The 17870-nt window shown below is 41.0% G+C and overlaps 2 protein-coding genes across 2 annotated transcripts in view; one reads left to right on the forward strand and one right to left on the reverse strand.

Annotated features, from left to right (window-relative positions):
• Positions 1-2434: 2434 nt before the first annotated feature.
• On the reverse strand, positions 2435-7033 carry PDE12 (phosphodiesterase 12). The gene is made up of 3 exons (XM_033071971.1): positions 5795-7033; positions 4678-4756; positions 2435-4007 (listed from the first exon to the last, which is right to left on the reverse strand). Exons 1-3 carry the CDS (start codon positions 7031-7033, stop codon positions 3565-3567), a joined length of 1761 nt encoding a protein of 586 aa, XP_032927862.1. The 3' UTR covers positions 2435-3564.
• Positions 7034-7596: 563 nt separating this feature from the next.
• Positions 7597-17870, forward strand: part of DNAH12 (dynein axonemal heavy chain 12) — a 60230-nt gene continuing 49956 nt past the window's right edge. The window contains exons 1-13 of the mRNA XM_033071221.2: positions 7597-7942; positions 8646-8809; positions 9023-9113; positions 9376-9402; positions 10331-10520; positions 11347-11425; positions 12261-12419; positions 13097-13292; positions 14639-14827; positions 15634-15784; positions 15893-15984; positions 16243-16421; positions 17663-17798. Coding sequence (XP_032927112.1) covers positions 8646-8809; positions 9023-9113; positions 9376-9402; positions 10331-10520; positions 11347-11425; positions 12261-12419; positions 13097-13292; positions 14639-14827; positions 15634-15784; positions 15893-15984; positions 16243-16421; positions 17663-17798 — 1653 coding nt within the window. The 5' untranslated portion in view covers positions 7597-7942. The remainder of the gene's footprint in view (positions 7943-8645; positions 8810-9022; positions 9114-9375; positions 9403-10330; positions 10521-11346; positions 11426-12260; positions 12420-13096; positions 13293-14638; positions 14828-15633; positions 15785-15892; positions 15985-16242; positions 16422-17662; positions 17799-17870) is intronic.

The following is a 17870-nucleotide window of genomic DNA, read 5'->3' on the forward strand; positions in this document are numbered from 1 at the left end:
TGGATGTGATTTAGAGATGGAGAATTAATTGCTGGGCAAGGTCCAGAGGTGGAGGGGGAGCCAAAATGGGACTCAAAATCAACATGTGTGCAGTAGGAAGCACCATCTGGTACCTTACACAGATGCAAATACAGCTTGGGAGCATGGGGGCTCTGGGCCAAAGGTATACCTAAGGGTTCTTTTACCCGAAAAAACTCAGGTGTTTTTTGAACTGTACCTTTCCTGATCTAGACCTTAGTGCTGCATTCTCATTCCAGACATGCAAAAGGTTCCTGACACATTGCTGCTATGAGCAGTCAGCCTCTGCTGCTGCAGTTTCCTAATTAAACGGAGGATACTGAGTCTGGAGATCCCCCAACATCAGCTCACGGGGCTGAATTTCTCCTAAACATAGTCAAGGATTATCTGCCACGTGCAAAGGCCTGTTGCAGTGATTTGTTTGTCCTCACCACTTGCTTCCTGCAGATTCCAGCTTCCCTGTGCACTCCCTCTCCCCGGTCCGCAGGGAGCCAGAGGCAGCAGCCCAAGTGCCAGCATAGCAAGCAGGAGGGAGCTGCTGTTTCTCGGAAGGGAGGCAGAGCACCAGGCAAGTTTGTTCTCTGAGCAGCTCCATCTTCTGGTTCCAGAAACAAGTTACAGATTTTTAACGTTTTGGGTTTGAAAAAGACAAAGTAACCCAGTTGTAATGGATTGGTACTTAAAAATGAGGAAAAGAAAGTTCTTTGAGTTGTAAGGGTGGCTCAGCCTACGTAAGTAATACAACTTTACTTCCAAACTTCACAATTTGATCTTACTGTTCTAAGTGACTGAGACATTTCTCTTGCCAGCCCACAAGCCTGCATTACTCAGTGGAGTTTGGTTTCTTCCCCCTCATTTTTTTTTCAGAGCTGGCAATTTGTAGGCCTCTATTTCTGACTCAGCTGTAACACAGTCATTTTCAGTGTTGTCCCTGGTGTTGATACTGAATTTTTTTCTTGAACAGATATTCCAATTAGTTTTTCTGCCCTTTAAGATGCTATATGCAAATGTTACATCTTCAGGTATGTGTTTCCCCATTTACTAAATTAGTAAAAATTGTTTGCCCAGATAGGGGGTTTACAGCTTTCATTCCATTTGCAAGATTTTCTCCTCACACCTGTATCTTTAAGTTAAGAATCAGCGGTACTTTTATTATTAATTTTGCAGTCTAGGAGAGTACAGACATCAACTCATCCAAGACTGAATTACATGTTATTTCTTAATTAGACTACCAAAAATCTAGTCAAAGATTCACCCAAATTATTTAGGGTCCAATTTTTCAGGCAGAGTCTATCACTAGTGCAGTGATCTACCATTCTTCATTGCCACTTTTATTGCCACATTGCATTTTGCTTCCCTTTTGTATCCAAAGGTGCTTAGCTACCATATGGCTTAGCTAGAGTGCTGACTTAACAAAACCAGAAATGTGAGGGTTTGCATATAGCCTGGAGAAGCTGTTGGAATAAATGAGCACCATTTCATTGAGGTCTTATGTTTTGAGGTGGATCTGCTGGAGCAGGTTAAGGTCTTGCTTCAAGCTTTTATCACCTCTTTCCACCCACCTCCAAGCCTGTATCTGTTTTTTGAGCACAAATGGCTTTAAGGTGACTAAGTTCAGGACATAGAGATCCACAAAAATGGTAATACAAGCAAGAGAACTAAAGGCCCTGTGTTTTTAACAGGATCACGTCCCTGTTTTAGTTTGGTGTGGCATGAACAGAAATAAGGAGACAACTCACAGGTGGTAGAGCAGATCAGGTAAGAGAATTTGGTATAAGAGGGAAGGTTAACTGCCTATGTTGCTGAAAAGAAGCTGCTTTCAAAGGACATTTACATGAGCTCTTTAGTAACACAGGCTTCTACAGACTCAGAAGAGTGGAATTTGTCCGTTTCCCTTTATCTGTGGGCAGAGTTGGTAATGAAATACTGGATGGTTCATGAGATTTGTCTTCTCACATGATGCTGTTTGAGACACATTTGGAGATTTATGGGCCTGTATCTTCTCAGCCTTGTATGATCTCTGAAGGTAAACCTCCCTTGAGGGCTTTGCTACTGCAGCTGCCAGCATCATGTTAGATGCCCAGACACTACAGCAGCAAAACACAGTACTAACTGCACTGGAAATAACAGAAAAGAGCAGGTATGTAAAGGTTCTGCACACCACAGCCCTTCACAGCATATCAAGTACTATGGCAAGAGACAGCACCAGCAACCCTCAGAAATATCCCACCTGAAAGTGGCTTCCTGGTTTGAGTAGTGTTTAAAGAGTTGAGTGAATCCCAGGTACAGCTACAGAGCATCAGAATCAGGGGAGTGAGCAGGTGTGCAAGTAGACAGTACACAGCTTTTATCAACCCAGGCAGACTTGTTCTGCCATGAAAGACACCAGTAACTAGAAAAAAACCCAAAACTGACAGACAATTGATACATAGAGTTTTATTAGGTGAAAGAGGACGATCTAATGAATGGTTTCCAAATGCTTTTTGTTTTGTATGGACTAAAGATGCAGGGCAAGGAGCTTGTTAAATGACTCAACCCACTCCAACACATTCAGTGAGGGTATGGGTAAAATACACTTCCCTGCATCCTACAAAATAGGGAAAACTGTACCTAAAAACACTTAAAAATTCAGGCTGTCTTTGTATGCAAGAGAGGAACAAAATACAGCCATTGTGATAAAGGTTTGCAAGTCACTTGTGTTTCTTTGAAAAGATTTAGGCACAGATAACTAATGCACCACACTGTTCTGTATCTCCCCCCACCTGAAAACAGATGATATTGATAAATATCCCTCCCATCCAAAGCTGGCTGTCCTAAACTCCAGTATCTTTTGCTGCTGATGACTCAAACCAGGAGCATATGTTCAAAGCAGATGCTGTTTCTTCAGGTAGTCCAATTTCACAAGGTGTTAACATCCTCATTACTCATGGGCAGACAGATTGCTTCCAAATTAATTACAGCTTGAATTTAACATGGTTGACTATTGACAGAAAAGCTATTCACTGATAATTAAGAACATCTTCTCAGAAGTTGGTAGGTACAAGTACATTGTTCATACAACTTACTAGAAGTTGTGCTGCAGTAATGTTAAGTGAATAAGACAATTTACAAACTTAAATTCTCATTACATTAATTCAAATGGAGTCAGCTGAATCCATTTGGGTTTGGGTTCTGTGTTTATTTCTGAATTAAACAGGGTTCAACTTGTACAGTCTTACAAATACTTTTAAATTCCCATTTTTTAAACAAAATAACTTTTAATCCTTTAAAAATGCCACTAAAAAGGTATATGATAATCCAATTTTCAAAACCCTGTCTTCAATATATCTTTTCCCATTAGCATATAAAAAAGGGGGAAATTGTCATGCAAATATTCTGTGTTTGTGACAATATTCAGTAGAGCCATTAAACATATCAACTCTTCATTAATCATTTTGGCTTTCCTTTTGGTAGCATACGAGTCAAGGTCTAACCTCAGTTCCTCAGCAGTACATTAAATTCAATTTCTTGTTCGAAAACCTCCAAAAGCACCATGCCAGAACTAGTCTATTTCCACTTCAAGTCACATATTAGTGCTATATGATCAGAAGGATGTGAAACACTTGGCAAAGCCTGATGGGTTGTTATTTCTTCATGACTTGGCAATGGGATAACTTGTTCAACCTCTAGAGCATTTCTGTCAATGAAAATGTAGTCCAGACATCCATGAAACCCACCGACATAGTTTGTATAAGCAGGTTCTCCACAAGCACTTAGCAGTTTGAAAGGATGGCTTAGAGACATACTGCACCTTTCTTCCTCCCCATTAGAGACCCAGTCCTCGTGATCTTCAGCAATGCCACCACTGCTGATGAAACTGTAAGTTCCTGATGAGGGTGTGCTATTAAAATCTCCACAGAATATGACTGGGATATTGGGATACAAGTCACAGGCTACATGCTTGATGTGAGACATGGCTACAGCAATTTGGATCAGACGGATGTTCCCACCTAAGGACATAAAGAATTATTTCAAATAATGCAAAACAGGGATACTCATTTAAGCATATATAGCTCTGAAACAGCAATCCTGAATTTTAGAATAGTTTTCATTAATGAAGAAACCTTTATAGTTTGTGACTATGAAAGTTTTTTAGTGACTTAAACTCACCCATGCAAGAATTCTGAAGCTTTAACACCCATATACAGCAGTTTTCCATTTCATGGCAACCATCTTAATATTCCCCAAAAGGCACAGAACCAAAAGAAAACTAGCTGAGAAGAGAAGAATCTCTCTTAACAGTTTCTGCAGCCCAATCTGGTTGCCCTCCTGGCAGTACCCTGGAAATGCTCCATGTTCAACAGGCCTGGGAAAACACAAGCACACACAAAGCCTGCCCTCTCTATTTTATGGCCTGCTTTTTGGGTGAATTATGTGTAATGTGACTTGCCTTACTTTCAGCTGGATTCTACTGACTCCCAGGCACACTAGAAAAATAAATATATAAATGGACCTAGGAATCTGGCTTGATTTCATCTAGATAAGGAGTAAGGCAGGAAACCCTCAGTTCCACAAGAAAAGGCTATAGCTGCAAAAGAATGGTGGGAAATCTATTCCCAATGAAGAGGAAAAACCTTTCAAAACCCAGTTACCCTACATGCAAGAATGTGCCAAAATTACCTTTGGGGTGCCAGTATAGGTGGGTGTTTGCTACACAAAGCTTCCTGGAAGGATCAGTTGTAGACTGAAGTACTGAAACCTTTAAGAGAAAAAGCAGCCTTTGTTCAAGTCTTAAATAGAGAGGTTATATATTTTAAAATGCATTATTTAGCTTATGCCTTTGTGGAAATCCAGTTCAATGAATCTGATGCTTATAACCCAATAAACTCAATTTAGGAGTTGTACTTTTCATTAATCTTCCTTAGAAGGTCTGGGTATCAGCCAAAATACTACCACTACATCATTTAACAAACATTCTTTTGAATATGTCTGGTTTGGCCATATTTCTCCACAAGATAGAGTTCAGGTTGTACCATTCTGAAATACTTTTATTTATTCACTCTCTGCAACAGAGCTGGAGCTGCATCTCTGTTTTTAGCAAGCAAATGTAGCATTCCATAATTGTTAAATTGAACAAAAATTTGGAGATTATTTCTGTTATCACGGAAATCCTGTTAGTCCTACTCAGTTCAAGAGCAGGAAGCTTTCACCAGTGTTTCTGCAATTCCTGACACAGCCTTCTACCTTACACACTTGTACTTGCACAACAGCTCCATGGGCAGACTTCTGACATCAGGAAGCTCACACACCTGTCCAACCTTATTTGTCTCCCTCCTGTCACTTGCTAAAAGAGGTATTATAAAGCATACTCAACTCACTTAATTAAAATTGATTTATAAGATGTAAGTTTTATAAAATATATTCTGACATATAAAAGTAAGTAGTGAAAAACTGGCTACCAATACCACCAGCCAGGAATCACTACTTGGCCCAGAATCTCAACAGCTGTAATTTAAAAGCAAAATAATATTGCCTATTATAGTAAATCAAATTTTGGTAATTCCATATATGCAATTCAGTAAGATCTTAATGTTTTGTTCTTGTTCTTAAGTTGATCTTCTGCTCTATCCATACCCCAGCTAACAGAGAACATAGTTCCATGTTTCACTCTTAATCCCCTCACCTCCCTTCTGCTTCTTGAGGCTCAACAACGCTGGCCCGGCTGCACCTGGAGACAGTGCGAGGAGAAAGGGGAAAAAAAGAGGGGAAAGAGAAGAAGGCATGTGAAAGCTGGTACCTGCAGCACAGATGATCTCTGCAGCACCTTCTCCTGCACCAGGGGGTACTTGGCCAGCTGCTCACACAGCTCCTTGTGCAGCGGCTCTGACAGCAGGGCTTCGCTGAAAGCGATATCGTGCTGGCTGAGGAGACTGAACTTGTCCCTGCGATAGAAAGTGGCCAGGCCTTCGTGCTGCTTCTCCTTAATCTTGAACAGCCCCTCCAGTCCAAAAGCATCTAGCGCCGGGGCCAAGCTGTCCAGGAAGACAGATTTATCCACCTCTTGCAAGCAGATGAGGTCGGCGCTGTAGCCCGCCAGCTCCTTCTTGAGCAGGTTCTGGCGGTAGTCGATCTCCAGGGCGTAGGGAGCGCAGTAGGGGTAGAGCACAGTGCGGGAGAACTCCGTCTGCGCGTACGTGTCGGCCAGGATGTTGTAGGAGACGGCGCGCACGGAGCCGTGGCCGCAAACCTTCTTGGTGTACAGGTGCCGGGAGTCGAAGGTGCAGGCGCCGGGCCCGGCCTCCACGGGGCCGCTGCTTTCTACCTCGTGGGCCGGGCCGTAGCGCTGCTCCCCGTCCCCGGGCGTGCAGCGCAGCTTCAGCCGCAGCCCCACCAGCGCGTTGGACGGCGTGAACACGCGCTCGGCCACCGCCGTCTCCACCCAGGCCTCCCCAGCCGCCTCCCCGCCGCCCGCGGGGCGCTGCTCGCGGAACCAGCGGAACAGGCAGTGCTGCGGCGCGGCGAACTCGGCGCTCACCTTGGGGCACACGGGGAAGCCGGCGAGGAGCGAGCGCGGCAGGCGGAGCTCGGTGAGCGCGGGCGGGTTGCGTTCCACGCGGTACCGCGCTTCCCCGATGTGCAGCACGGCGCCGTCCTGCCAGGCAGCCGCGTTCGGCACCTCCTCCGCCACCGCCGCTCCGTCGCGGGAGAACAGCCGCACGTCCGGCACCGCCGCCTCGCCCTCCGCGCCGCCCTCCGCCCGCGCCTTCTTGCTCTTCTTGCCCGCCTTGCCGTGGCCCTTAGCGGCGTTGGTGGCGATGCGCGCCAGCGCCCGCCCCAGCGGCTCCGCCTGGTCGCGCTGCATGTGCCGAGCACTGCCGTCGGGCAGCACGAACCGCAGGCTCAGCTTGGGCTCGGACGGCACGCACCGCACCACGGCGCGCTCCATGGTGGCGGGCGGGCGGCCGCCACCGCCGTGTGGAGGTGCGGCGGAGGAGCCGCGGAGGCTCCGGAGGGCGGAGCGGAGCCGACGCCACATGGACCCGGCAGCGCTGCGGCTTCCGCGGGGCGCGGCCGGAACCGCCGGGCGGGGCGGGGCTGCGCCGTCACCGGGCGCGACGGGGCGGGGCAACGGGCGGGGCGGGGCTGGCGTCACGTCAGCGCGCGCGCTCCAACGGGCGTGCTGCGGGAGAGGCGGGGAGGGGGCGGGCGCGCGCCGCTGGCCGTGAGGCAGCGCCACCTCCCGGTGCCCCGTGCCCCGCTCCGGGCTGTGCTCTCGCTCCGGACTGTGCTCGCTCCGGTGCTCTTGCTCCGGTGCCCGCGCCCCTCGCCCTGCCGTTAACCCGCCGGCACGGTGTGAGTCAGGCCCACCGGAGAAGCAGCGGGTTCCGTTCCCTCAGCAGCGAAACCCCCTCCCCTCAGCGCAGCTTCCTGGCCAACAGCTGTGCGCGGCGCGCGCTGCTCTCCCTCATAACGGCCCGGTGCAAATTGCTGATGGATAAATCGTTTAACGTCAAGGGTTTGTGTTGTGTGCGTGAGAAAACATTTCATGTCTGGGTTGAGACGTCACGCTGAATAATCCCGGGCAGGGAGAGCCACGCTAGGAAGGTGCCCAGGACTTTGGAAAACACACAAAATTCCCTCCCGCTGCTCTTGCCATCCCTGCGTGTGGGGCTCTGCCCACACAGACACGAAATCAGGGTTTCAAACCTCTTTTGTCAAGTGTGGGCGAGTGTGTAGTAAATCCGTGGAGTTCCTTAAAATTTCCATTTATAGTTGTGCAAAAAGCAGAAGCCCAGCAACAGCCACCTGATGCTTGAGGGCATTATATTTACAATTTTTCAAGCATTCTTGCTGTGATCTGCTTGGTACAGGCAGAGGCTGGAGCAGGGGGACTTTCTGACTCTCTCGGGTTGTACCAACCCTGTGGCAGACCGGGCCGGTCAAGGTAAGGTTTTATTATTTTTTTTTTCTTTTTTCCACTGCTCTGGGCCGGGGAGAGCCCCGCCCTCAGCTCCGGGGTAACCGCGCGGTTGTCCCGAGCCGGGCCCCGCGCTGGGCGAGCTGAGGGCGAGGGGCTGAGGGGCGCCGGCAAAAGGCGCTGCTGGCCCGGCCGCCCGTAACTGAGCTCGGTGTCCTTTGGTGCATCCACCACCGCCCAATGTGGTGCCTTTTTAGGACGTACCACTGATTTAGGAGGTGGCTTTGGCTTTCTGCTCCCCTGTGGGAAGCTGTTGAAGTGCAGTGGTGAGTTTGTGCATCATGTTTCCAGGCAACCCGACCATCAGTCTTTCGAATAGCTCTACTCAGGCGATTAAGCAGCTATAGAAGGGTGGTCTTTTAGTTGAGCCATAGCCCAGTCACAGAACACAAATTTGTTAGGTATTTTTTCCTTTCTTCCTTTTTTTTTTTTTTTTTTTTCCTAACGGCAAGCTCTGGATGTACGTGCTCTCCCTAGAACTTCTTTGCCATTTTATCATATAAACTGTTCTCTTCTTTGAAAGCTCAACTGTCATACCTAAGCTGTGTCATACCTAAACTGAGGTGACTTCATTTTAAGCCTTATGTCCTTTCAACTTAATAGATGCATGTGTTAAACTCCTTTCTGGATGGGATTGTGTTCTTGAATTCTGGTTTTGTTATGGTTTTAGATGGAGCACTCAGATGAAGCAACTTCCAGTAAACGGACTTTGAGAACTTTGTTTCGTCCTGCTGCTTTACCTCCACCAGTGATATCTGAAACTTCACCATCACAGAAGAAATTATTGGCATACCACAGAAACAAGGAGCAGCAAGAGATAATTAACAAGTTACTGTGAGTTTCACACAGTTCAAGACATGTTGAAATTCAAGTGAAAAAGACATTCGACAGTAACGGTGTTTGTTTAATATAATTATAGTGAGATTTAGTAGTGATCAAGGAGTTGGTAATGATGAAAAAAGAGGTTTCATCAATTTAAATGTTAGCATTATTTTTACTATATTATTTGTAGTTTTTCTGCACTTCTGATGCTGTGGTTTACTTTAGAATTGATCGAGCTCTTGAAGTCTATTACATAACCATGGAAGAAACAGATAAGAGAGATGCTGCACCTCCTATCACAGAACTGCATTCCACTGTGAGAAAGTATTTCTTTATTAAGTCTTGCTCATTAAGTTCTTTGTTATTAGGACATGTATTTTCCTTCTTAGAATTTACTTCAAGATACTTACTTTGCTCTCAGTAATTCATAAATATATTTATATACTCAGGTAATCCAATTGAAATGTATACCTGTATATCTACAGAAAGTCTTTGTTTAGGAATAATATTTACTAAATTTTATATTTCCAGTGTTTTTGTTCTTCATATATAACAATTTTCCGTTTCTTTTTATACAGATGGATGATAAAGAAGACCAACTAAGAGTGAGTTAAATTCTTACATTTGCTTTTTTTTGGACTAGAGAGTGAATGGCCCCTATTCAGAGAAGCTGAGTTTGTCATGCAGAATTATTGTTACTAAACAGAGAAAGTAGTCTTGGTGGGGGAAAATTGAATAGGAGCAAAATAGGAATCTGGTTTTGTGGTCCTGTAGAGGGAAAGTATTTTTCTGTTTTAAAAAGTGTGCCTATCAGTAATTAATTTACTTTGGAAAAAGCCTAACAGGCTTCATAATTTTTTCAGCTGAGGTCATAGATTGTACCTTAGCCTGTAGGAAAAGTTGTCTTTGACATTGTTCCCTTAGTTTGAAGAACATGCACTAAACTTCAAATTTGTGTATAGCTTTTAAAGTAAGACTTCATCTCTGGGAGCCAGTTGAAACTCAAATTAGTATTGAAATAGTTATATTAAGTAGCCTAAGGTAGCATCACTTTTGCCTGGCTATTTTTAGGTAAACTCATTCTGTAGACGGTAGAGATTTTATAATAAAACTGTCAATCACAAGCAGAAATACCTTTCTTTTTGGCCAAGACCCAGTCCTTTTATGCAGGATGTTTGTCCACACTTTTTGACAGATAAATGTTTGTCCAAAGAATAATAATCTTAACCTTGAAGTATTTTATTGTTAGCCACAAACTTCAGCAGAGAACCAAGGAAAATGTCACACTGACAAGTACAATATTTTATATTTAAACATTAAGACAGAAAGACCATGTCATCAACCACAGAGCAGCTTTTAGGGTATTAGTCAGTGAATACTGAAAATATTAGATTAAATACCCTGCCCTTGAGGAAATTAAGAAATTTATTTTGAAATTAAGAAATTATGAATAAAAAGAGACTTTTGCCAAGCCTAACACAAAAATACATACATAGGTAGTTATTAGACCTCTGAAAAATCTTGTCCTTTCAGGCAGACTACCTCTTTTTGAAGAAATGTGTGCAGAGTAATCCAATGATTCCCCTCCAGCAGCAGTGGCTGAGGTCCATGCTTGCCATGGTGCCACAGCCACTTATGGAGGGCAAAGAGAGAGAGCTGCTCACTGAAGAACTTTTAAAGGAGGTAGTAAGAGATTATGAAACAAGCATGAAAAGATGTGTGTGTAAGTACTACAAATTACTCAGCACTTACATTAATGTTAGTATATATATTATAAGATCCATATTCTGCTGAAAATAATTTTTCTGGTTTGTTCTTTCAGCCAGGTGGGATCTTTGTAATTAACTAATTAACTACTGATTTAGCTTCTCCTGCCTCATCAAATATGTGTAGGCCATAATGTTTAAGGCAAAATTTGCTTTCTTAAATTTGAAACAGTAAAAAGTTAACCAGCTCAAAGTACAGTTCAAGCAGAGATAAAGACAGCTGCAGACCTCATGTCAAAAAGGTTGATTGCTGATGATGTTATCTCATTATGTCTTTAACCTATTTAGTTAATTTGAAGCAAGAATGTATTGCTGTTTACTGTTAAAGAAAGGAGAAACTTTTAATGTACTAGTCATTCTTTCTCCCTTGTCAGGAACAGCAGTTTTTTAAAGCTGTTGATTCACAAATGCATTCATGAGTTTTCTCATGGTGCTTTTGTTGAATGAGGATGCTCACAATAAAAATAGGCAAAGATAATTACTGTTTTCAGATATCACCCGTACAGCTCACTTAAATTTTAAAACCTTTTGAAAAGAATAATGAACTGGAATTTTGGAAGTGCTTTCCCTTGAAATCATGTATTAATTTATTTACATTATTTACATTTGTAATAACTAGAGTCTGAAATTGAGCCCAGTTTTGCTAATATTTTAGTGAATGACTGATCTTTTTAAAAATGTAGATTAAAAAGTAAACAATTGGACTAACTTATTTGTAATGTCATCAATGGCATTGAGTATGGCCTAATTTTCTTCTAATGTTCATGCATCTTTTTTTCTTAGTGAGAAGAGTTCTTATTAAACCAGACATAAGAGAACTTGATGCCTTGGAAGACGAGGCACCTTTGCCTTCATTACCTCTGTGAGTGGATTAAGTAGCAAATAACCCACTGCCAAAACAGCTGAGTTGCACGAAGGGCCATCTCTGTTGAGCTGTGTGGACAGAGTCGCAGCACAAGATTAATTCTGGAGCCCCTTACTGGCACATTTTTAAATCTCTAGAGAATCTTGCATTTCAACATCCTTGAGTGCTATACAAAGTTTTAGCACTGACAGTGTTTTACTACTGTTGTTGCAGTTACGTAGAGCAGCACTCATGAGCATGAATTAAACCTGGCTCTGAGTGCCCAGGCACTAAAGTCACAGTGCAACTGCTTCTGGAATGAACTGTGTGTGCATGGAGTAGTTTTCTGGCAGATAGCAGCATTGTACCATGCTTTGACATCTCCATGTAGTGCCAAGGTTTTATGTGATTTGGGTTTTGAGATGAAACCTTGAGACTGAAGGCAAGTCTATTATGCCCTCCCACCATGGAGTATGAGTTCAGGTAGATAGAATAGAAATACTCAAATTGCATGATTTGCTGATGCATCAGAGTGTGTGCTATCAAAATCTATTGATAAATACTTCCTAATGGTAATTGGTGAAGTTACAAGTTTACATTGAATGGGCTGCTGTAAAAGGAGGTGATCTTAAAATACCATGGAGAATAAAGCATGTTTTATCAGAGTATCTTTATGACTTCCACGGCATGGTAGTAAGAACATGTGTGGCATTTAATAACTGTTCACACTAGAAAACAATCTTTTGAATATTACCTTTTATATATAAGTACTTTATTCAAGTAGTGCTTGAGCTCTTAATATTTGTTTGTTTATTTGTTTTGGTTGGTTTTTTTAATGGTTTTTCTTTTTTAGAGGCCTGGATTTTTCTTGTACGTGGAGTAACAGTTATATCAAAGCAAAAAAACGAATTACTTCCGCATTATGTATTCTTCACCCCACAATGAAAACTCTGCTGGATTTTGGTTATACAGCATTCTTTAACTTTCTTGTAGTAGATTTCTCTGGTTCCAGGTAAAGTCTGTTCTGCTGGATTATTGACCCATATAGATTTTCAAAACTGGCAAAGATGAGCTTGTTCAGTTCTATTATTTATCATAGAAAATTTCTTTGATGCACCCTTTTAATGTACTGTGATTAAGTTACTCTGTGTTATGACATGACTTTTCTTCTTTCTGTTACATATTTTATTGTTGTTATTAAGTTGTTGGTAATATCAGACCTTTTTATTTAAATTTTACCTTTAATTCTGTAAATTTCTCCCCATTATTCACTTATTCTTAATGCTTAATTCCCATAGAAATCTGTTTAAAGCAGTATTTGAAAAATCAACTTCTAGCAGTATTATCATCTGTAGGGAATTCTATGCTAACCCTGAAGATCAGACTTCTTGCTGGTTTTTACCAGTAGAATATTCTGTTTAATCTTGGAACTTTAAATTTTCATAGTTTTCAAAAAGAAAATTTTCAAAATATTTTTCCTCGTTATGTTTTCTGGAAATTTTTCTATAAATCCTGGAGTTTGAGGCAGGCTTTTTCTTTCCTTTTAGTCTACTGAAGCAATGCATAAGTTCCCACTGTTCTTTCTGCCAAAGACTGGATTTGCAATACAAAAGTTTCTATTGTTGCCTTACTCCATGTTTGGTTCATTTAAATTTTGTTTGCAAAGTTGCCTGTAACTTTCTTTTCTAGATTGAAAGGACCAGTTGACTATAAATCTTTTAAAACTGATGCAACTCTAAGCTGTTCCAGAGCAGAAAATGAGATAATGAGTACATGGTACCAAAGAGTTTTTGGTCTCTTTAGTCAGCCAGAGGCCTTGGATGGTGTCAAGTTGGATCAACTTGAGTCTTTTTGTAACTGTGTGGCTGTGCTTATATCTAATCAGGTAAATATCTTTCTTCCCTGTGATAAACTTAATGGGATTAAAACATTACTTGCTTTGTAGAAAAATAGTGGGACAGTAGTCTAATCAAATAATAGTACAGTAATTTCACGATTATAAGCCGCACCATTTTGATTAAAATTTTGGTCCGAACCCAAAGTGTGGCTTATAATCAGGTGCAGCTTATATATGGACAAAGAACGAAAAGTTGCTGTTTTAATTTGGAGGACAGGTGTCTGCTGAGAAAGGCAGGAACTTCTCTTTGAAATGGAGAATGTAAACCCCCTCCCTCCAAATTATTACAATTTTGAAATCAAGGGACTTTCAGGCAAAAATGTGGGAATTAGGAATAACAGTTATTTTCTAGGGAAATTAAAATAGAAATACAGTACTACAAAGAAACAAACTGCAAACCCTGACACAGTCAGAGTACAACCTGACACCCTGTCAGGCAGGGTGTTGGCAGCAGTCCCATTAAATGGTGGCTGCATCCTCCTGCAGTGACAGATGTGGCTCAGCTGGAGCAGTGCTCCTGTACAAGGTGCAGTTTCCCTCTGGAGCTCCAGTGGTGATGTGGAGATATCCGGTTTTCCTTTGGAGTCCAGTGGAGAAAGGGGCTCCCTTAGTGTCCCAAAACCTCTGTTTTTATCTTGGTAAGAAATGTTGGGCTCTTCCCCCTGGCTGGAGCAACTTCCAATGGGATGCAGTAATTTTATCAGTCACACAGTGGGACTCAATGGCCATTGACAGAAAATGACGCCCTGGAGGAAGGATGGGTTGTGAAAAGATAAAGAACAATGCCCTGCCTGGTTTCAGTGGATGGCCCATTAGCAGAATATCTGCCATTGAGATAAGGATCACTGCCCCCACCCTCAACAGATGGTGATGGAACAGATACCTTTCATCACACTCTGTATTGTAATGTGCGGCTTATAATCAGGTGCGGCTTATGTATGGACAAAGAATGAAAAGTTACTGACACCCGGAAGTGCGGCTTATAGTCAGTGTGGCTTATAATTGTGAAATTACTGTAATTGGAAAAAAAAATAGAGGAAAATGCTTTTAAGTTATTTCATTTCTACATACATGTATTTGTAATAGGCTCACTTTTGTTGCAAAAATAAATGCATGGATTTTACTGAACTGTTTACTTGTTATTAGTTTTTATTATTTAAGAGTTGGGACTAATAACCACTGGAGTTATTAGAAAAATTTACACTGCTTCAGTTATCCATCAATTGAGCTGCAAGTACAAAAATGAATGAAAATCCTGCCTGGCTTAACTGGATGAATGGAAAATAGGTGGGGCCTTTTTTATGTCAACTAGTAGGTGATCTATTATTCCTTAGGTGAAGGAATTACTGCAAAGAACGACTGAAGCTTTTGTGAAACTTTTTGATCCTGAAGACAGAAGTCGTCTGCCTTTATTTAAGATGGACTTGACTCTTGATGAAAATAGAATGGAGTTTTTTCCAAGCTTACAAGACTTAGAAGAAACAATTTTGTTTGTAGTAGATTGTATAGGACAGACTCTTCAGGTGTGCTTTTGTCTTTATTTGAATTTGTAATTGTTAAGATGTTCAGTATGTGAAAATACCTGTGATTTAGGGGTCTGACTACCCTGGAAATAGGATCAGAATGCAACTTTTGTTTATTTTCCACAATCATTCTACAGGTCACATCATGAATTTTGATGCTCAGCAGCACTCTAGGCTCTGAAGTAACTTTGTAATTCCTTGTATATAAAAAATTGGTGCACCTGCTATTGATTGCTTTTGTCTGCTCTTTGGATCTGCAATTATAATAATAACATTTTTAATTATATGTATGATGATTTACAATAAATTTGCATTGAAGTTAAGACCTCCAGTGAAAGACAAGGAAAATTAGAGCTGATATTCCTTCTCTTTCTAAGAGAAAGAAAATACTTAAATCTCTAAAAACTAATATATACAACATCAAAAGATTGATGTCTTGGGAACCTGTCTATGTCCAGGGAAGAGAGCCTTTCTGGGGGCTTTAGATGTGAACTGAGTATTGGTCACTAGTCACATGTGATGGTACTTTCTGAGAGGTGTTTTGGGGTTGGTTTTCTGTATTTGCATATATGATATTTAATTTTATGCAAGGTTGGATAATTTTTTTTCCTTTACATATTTCCTGATCAACTTTTTGCTTTGGGAAAAGTCATTCTATGTGTGTATAAAGCATGTGAACTTGGTCATGGTTAGGGTCTCATACTTTTGTGATAGTGTCTTCTGCAGATTGCAACTTACTTTTAAAGTATATGTATCCTTGCACTGCTTTTTAAAATGTAAATAATCAACACTTGCACTACTCTTAGAATGTACAAACAGTACATGCTTGGCTAACGGGAGGCACTGAAACTGTGGATACTGAGCTTCCTGCTCACACTGCGCAATGGGCCAAATCCATGCTGCAAAAATCTATCACAGAGAACTTGGAAGGCCCAAAGGAACATTTTAAAGGCTATGGTAAGTGATAGAAGAGTGTGTAAATAGCTGTGTCTCCTATGTGTAATAAGTAACTTCTGTGTGACATATGCATTTTAGTAATATAAATACGTTGTAATTGAATTGTAGTTGAAAGGTATGGCTGGCTTGTAGATGGAACTGCAGAGGAACGGATAAACAGATTTGAAGCAGAACAACCCAGTTTTGATGAATACACTACTGTAAGTTTTAATTCTACACTTCATAAATAATTTTTACTATACATACAGCAATAATGAAAAGGTAACAGAGAATAACAGGTGCTTAACCTTTAGCTAAAAATATATGGACTACCTACAATGTAACTGATTTTTTTCCTCTAAAAATTTATGGTAAATAGAAGAAAATATTACTTATTTTCTTCTATGTCTAATACTTACTCATGTAGCCAAGTATTTAAACAACAACTCTGAAGTGTAAAGTCTGATGTTTTTCTGAAGTTGATAGGTGAATTTTTCACTGTCAAGAAGGAAATCATGAGTTTACCAGAGGTGATTTATTTCCCTATGGTCTGTTTGAATTGTGAGGATTTAAAGCAAAGTTTGGCTAATTGTGCAAACAACTTTGCAAAAATGCTAATGGAGAAAATATTTACAGATTTCAGAAAGGAAAATGAAAGGTAAGTAGAATTTTTTCTACTTGTGAATGCTCTATGTGTTAAATGCATAGTAGAAACATGTAGATGAAATGCAAATATACCATACTTTGTTTATTGAAAGTTCTTGGCTTACTAATGATATAATGCACTTTACACCTGTTGTATTTTTCTCCTGGTTTAGAACATACTAGTATAGATTTGGATAATGGAGGAGCTAAAAGATCAAAGATCTTTATTACTGTTCTGGATTTTTAAGTGTGAGTTACAGTATTACTGCCCTGTCAAAGAAAAGGCTAGTTAGACTCTTATTACCTGATAAGTACCTCAATAGGGCTGCTCTCAAGCCATTCCTCCCTATTTGTGTTTGTTCTGGGTGTTACTCCATCCTGGGCGCAGAATCTGGCATTTCAACTCATTTTCTTCCATCCCTTTAATCACAGTCAAATGTTTAATTCTACAAGGTGTCCCATCCTTCAATGGAGTTAGCAGCACTTCACAGTTGTGTGATGAGCAAACTTGCTGATGGTGCATTCAGCTCTTGCATCCAAATCATTGAGAAATACATTGAACAGAACTAGCCCAGAAGTGAATCCTGAGGAACACTGCTGCTAACAGTCACGAGCCATTTGTAAAGAGTTTGCTACAACCCTTTGAGCTCTGCACTTCACCATTTCTTCACCCAGCACATCATAAACATACTCATCCCACACCTGAATAACTCATCTAGAAGGATTCTGTGAAGAATAGTATCAAAAGCCTTATTAAAACTGACAAAAACTCTTTACCACCTTCCCTTTATTCTCTACATGGGTGAACTTACAGGATATCAATTTAGTTAAACAGGACATTAATTTGCAGGTATGGATTAAATAATGAGGAAAGTCCTACTATATTTTTTAGTTAACATGAACAATTATGGCCAAGTTTTATAGTGATTCCATATTGCCAGTGACAGAATATTTACTAGGGAAGTGCTTATGTAATGATAGTTTGAAAGTTGTTTTTGTAACAAGAGGTTACTAAAACATTTATTTCAGAAGAATACCCCAAAATCCAAACAAAGCAATTATTGCAAGTCAGAAACCAATATTTGTCCTGACTGACTTGGTCATATTGCTCTTCTAGTTTCATAAATAATGCAATTTGTAAGGGGAGAATACTTAAGGAAGTAATTTGAATTTTTAATTACATTAAAGCTGAGCTTGAAGCCAATCAAACAAAAATCTTTAAATGTTGGTATTTTATGTAAAATAAAACTATAGGATATGCAGTGAATTTGAAGCCATTAAGGAATGTGCATTAAAAGTTCCCGAGTCAACAGAAGAAATGGTAGAAATAATAGATTACATAAAGAGAGTCAAAACCAAAGATTTTCCGGACCTGGTGCAAAGGAGCAAGGTAAAAGACTATCCTTTAATTCTTGATCTTTTATTAGATATGCTGGCCTATACAAATAGAGAATTCATTAGA

Source organism: Catharus ustulatus, chromosome 13 (assembly GCF_009819885.2).
Source record: "Catharus ustulatus isolate bCatUst1 chromosome 13, bCatUst1.pri.v2, whole genome shotgun sequence".
Classification (NCBI taxonomy): Eukaryota; Metazoa; Chordata; class Aves; order Passeriformes; family Turdidae; genus Catharus; species Catharus ustulatus.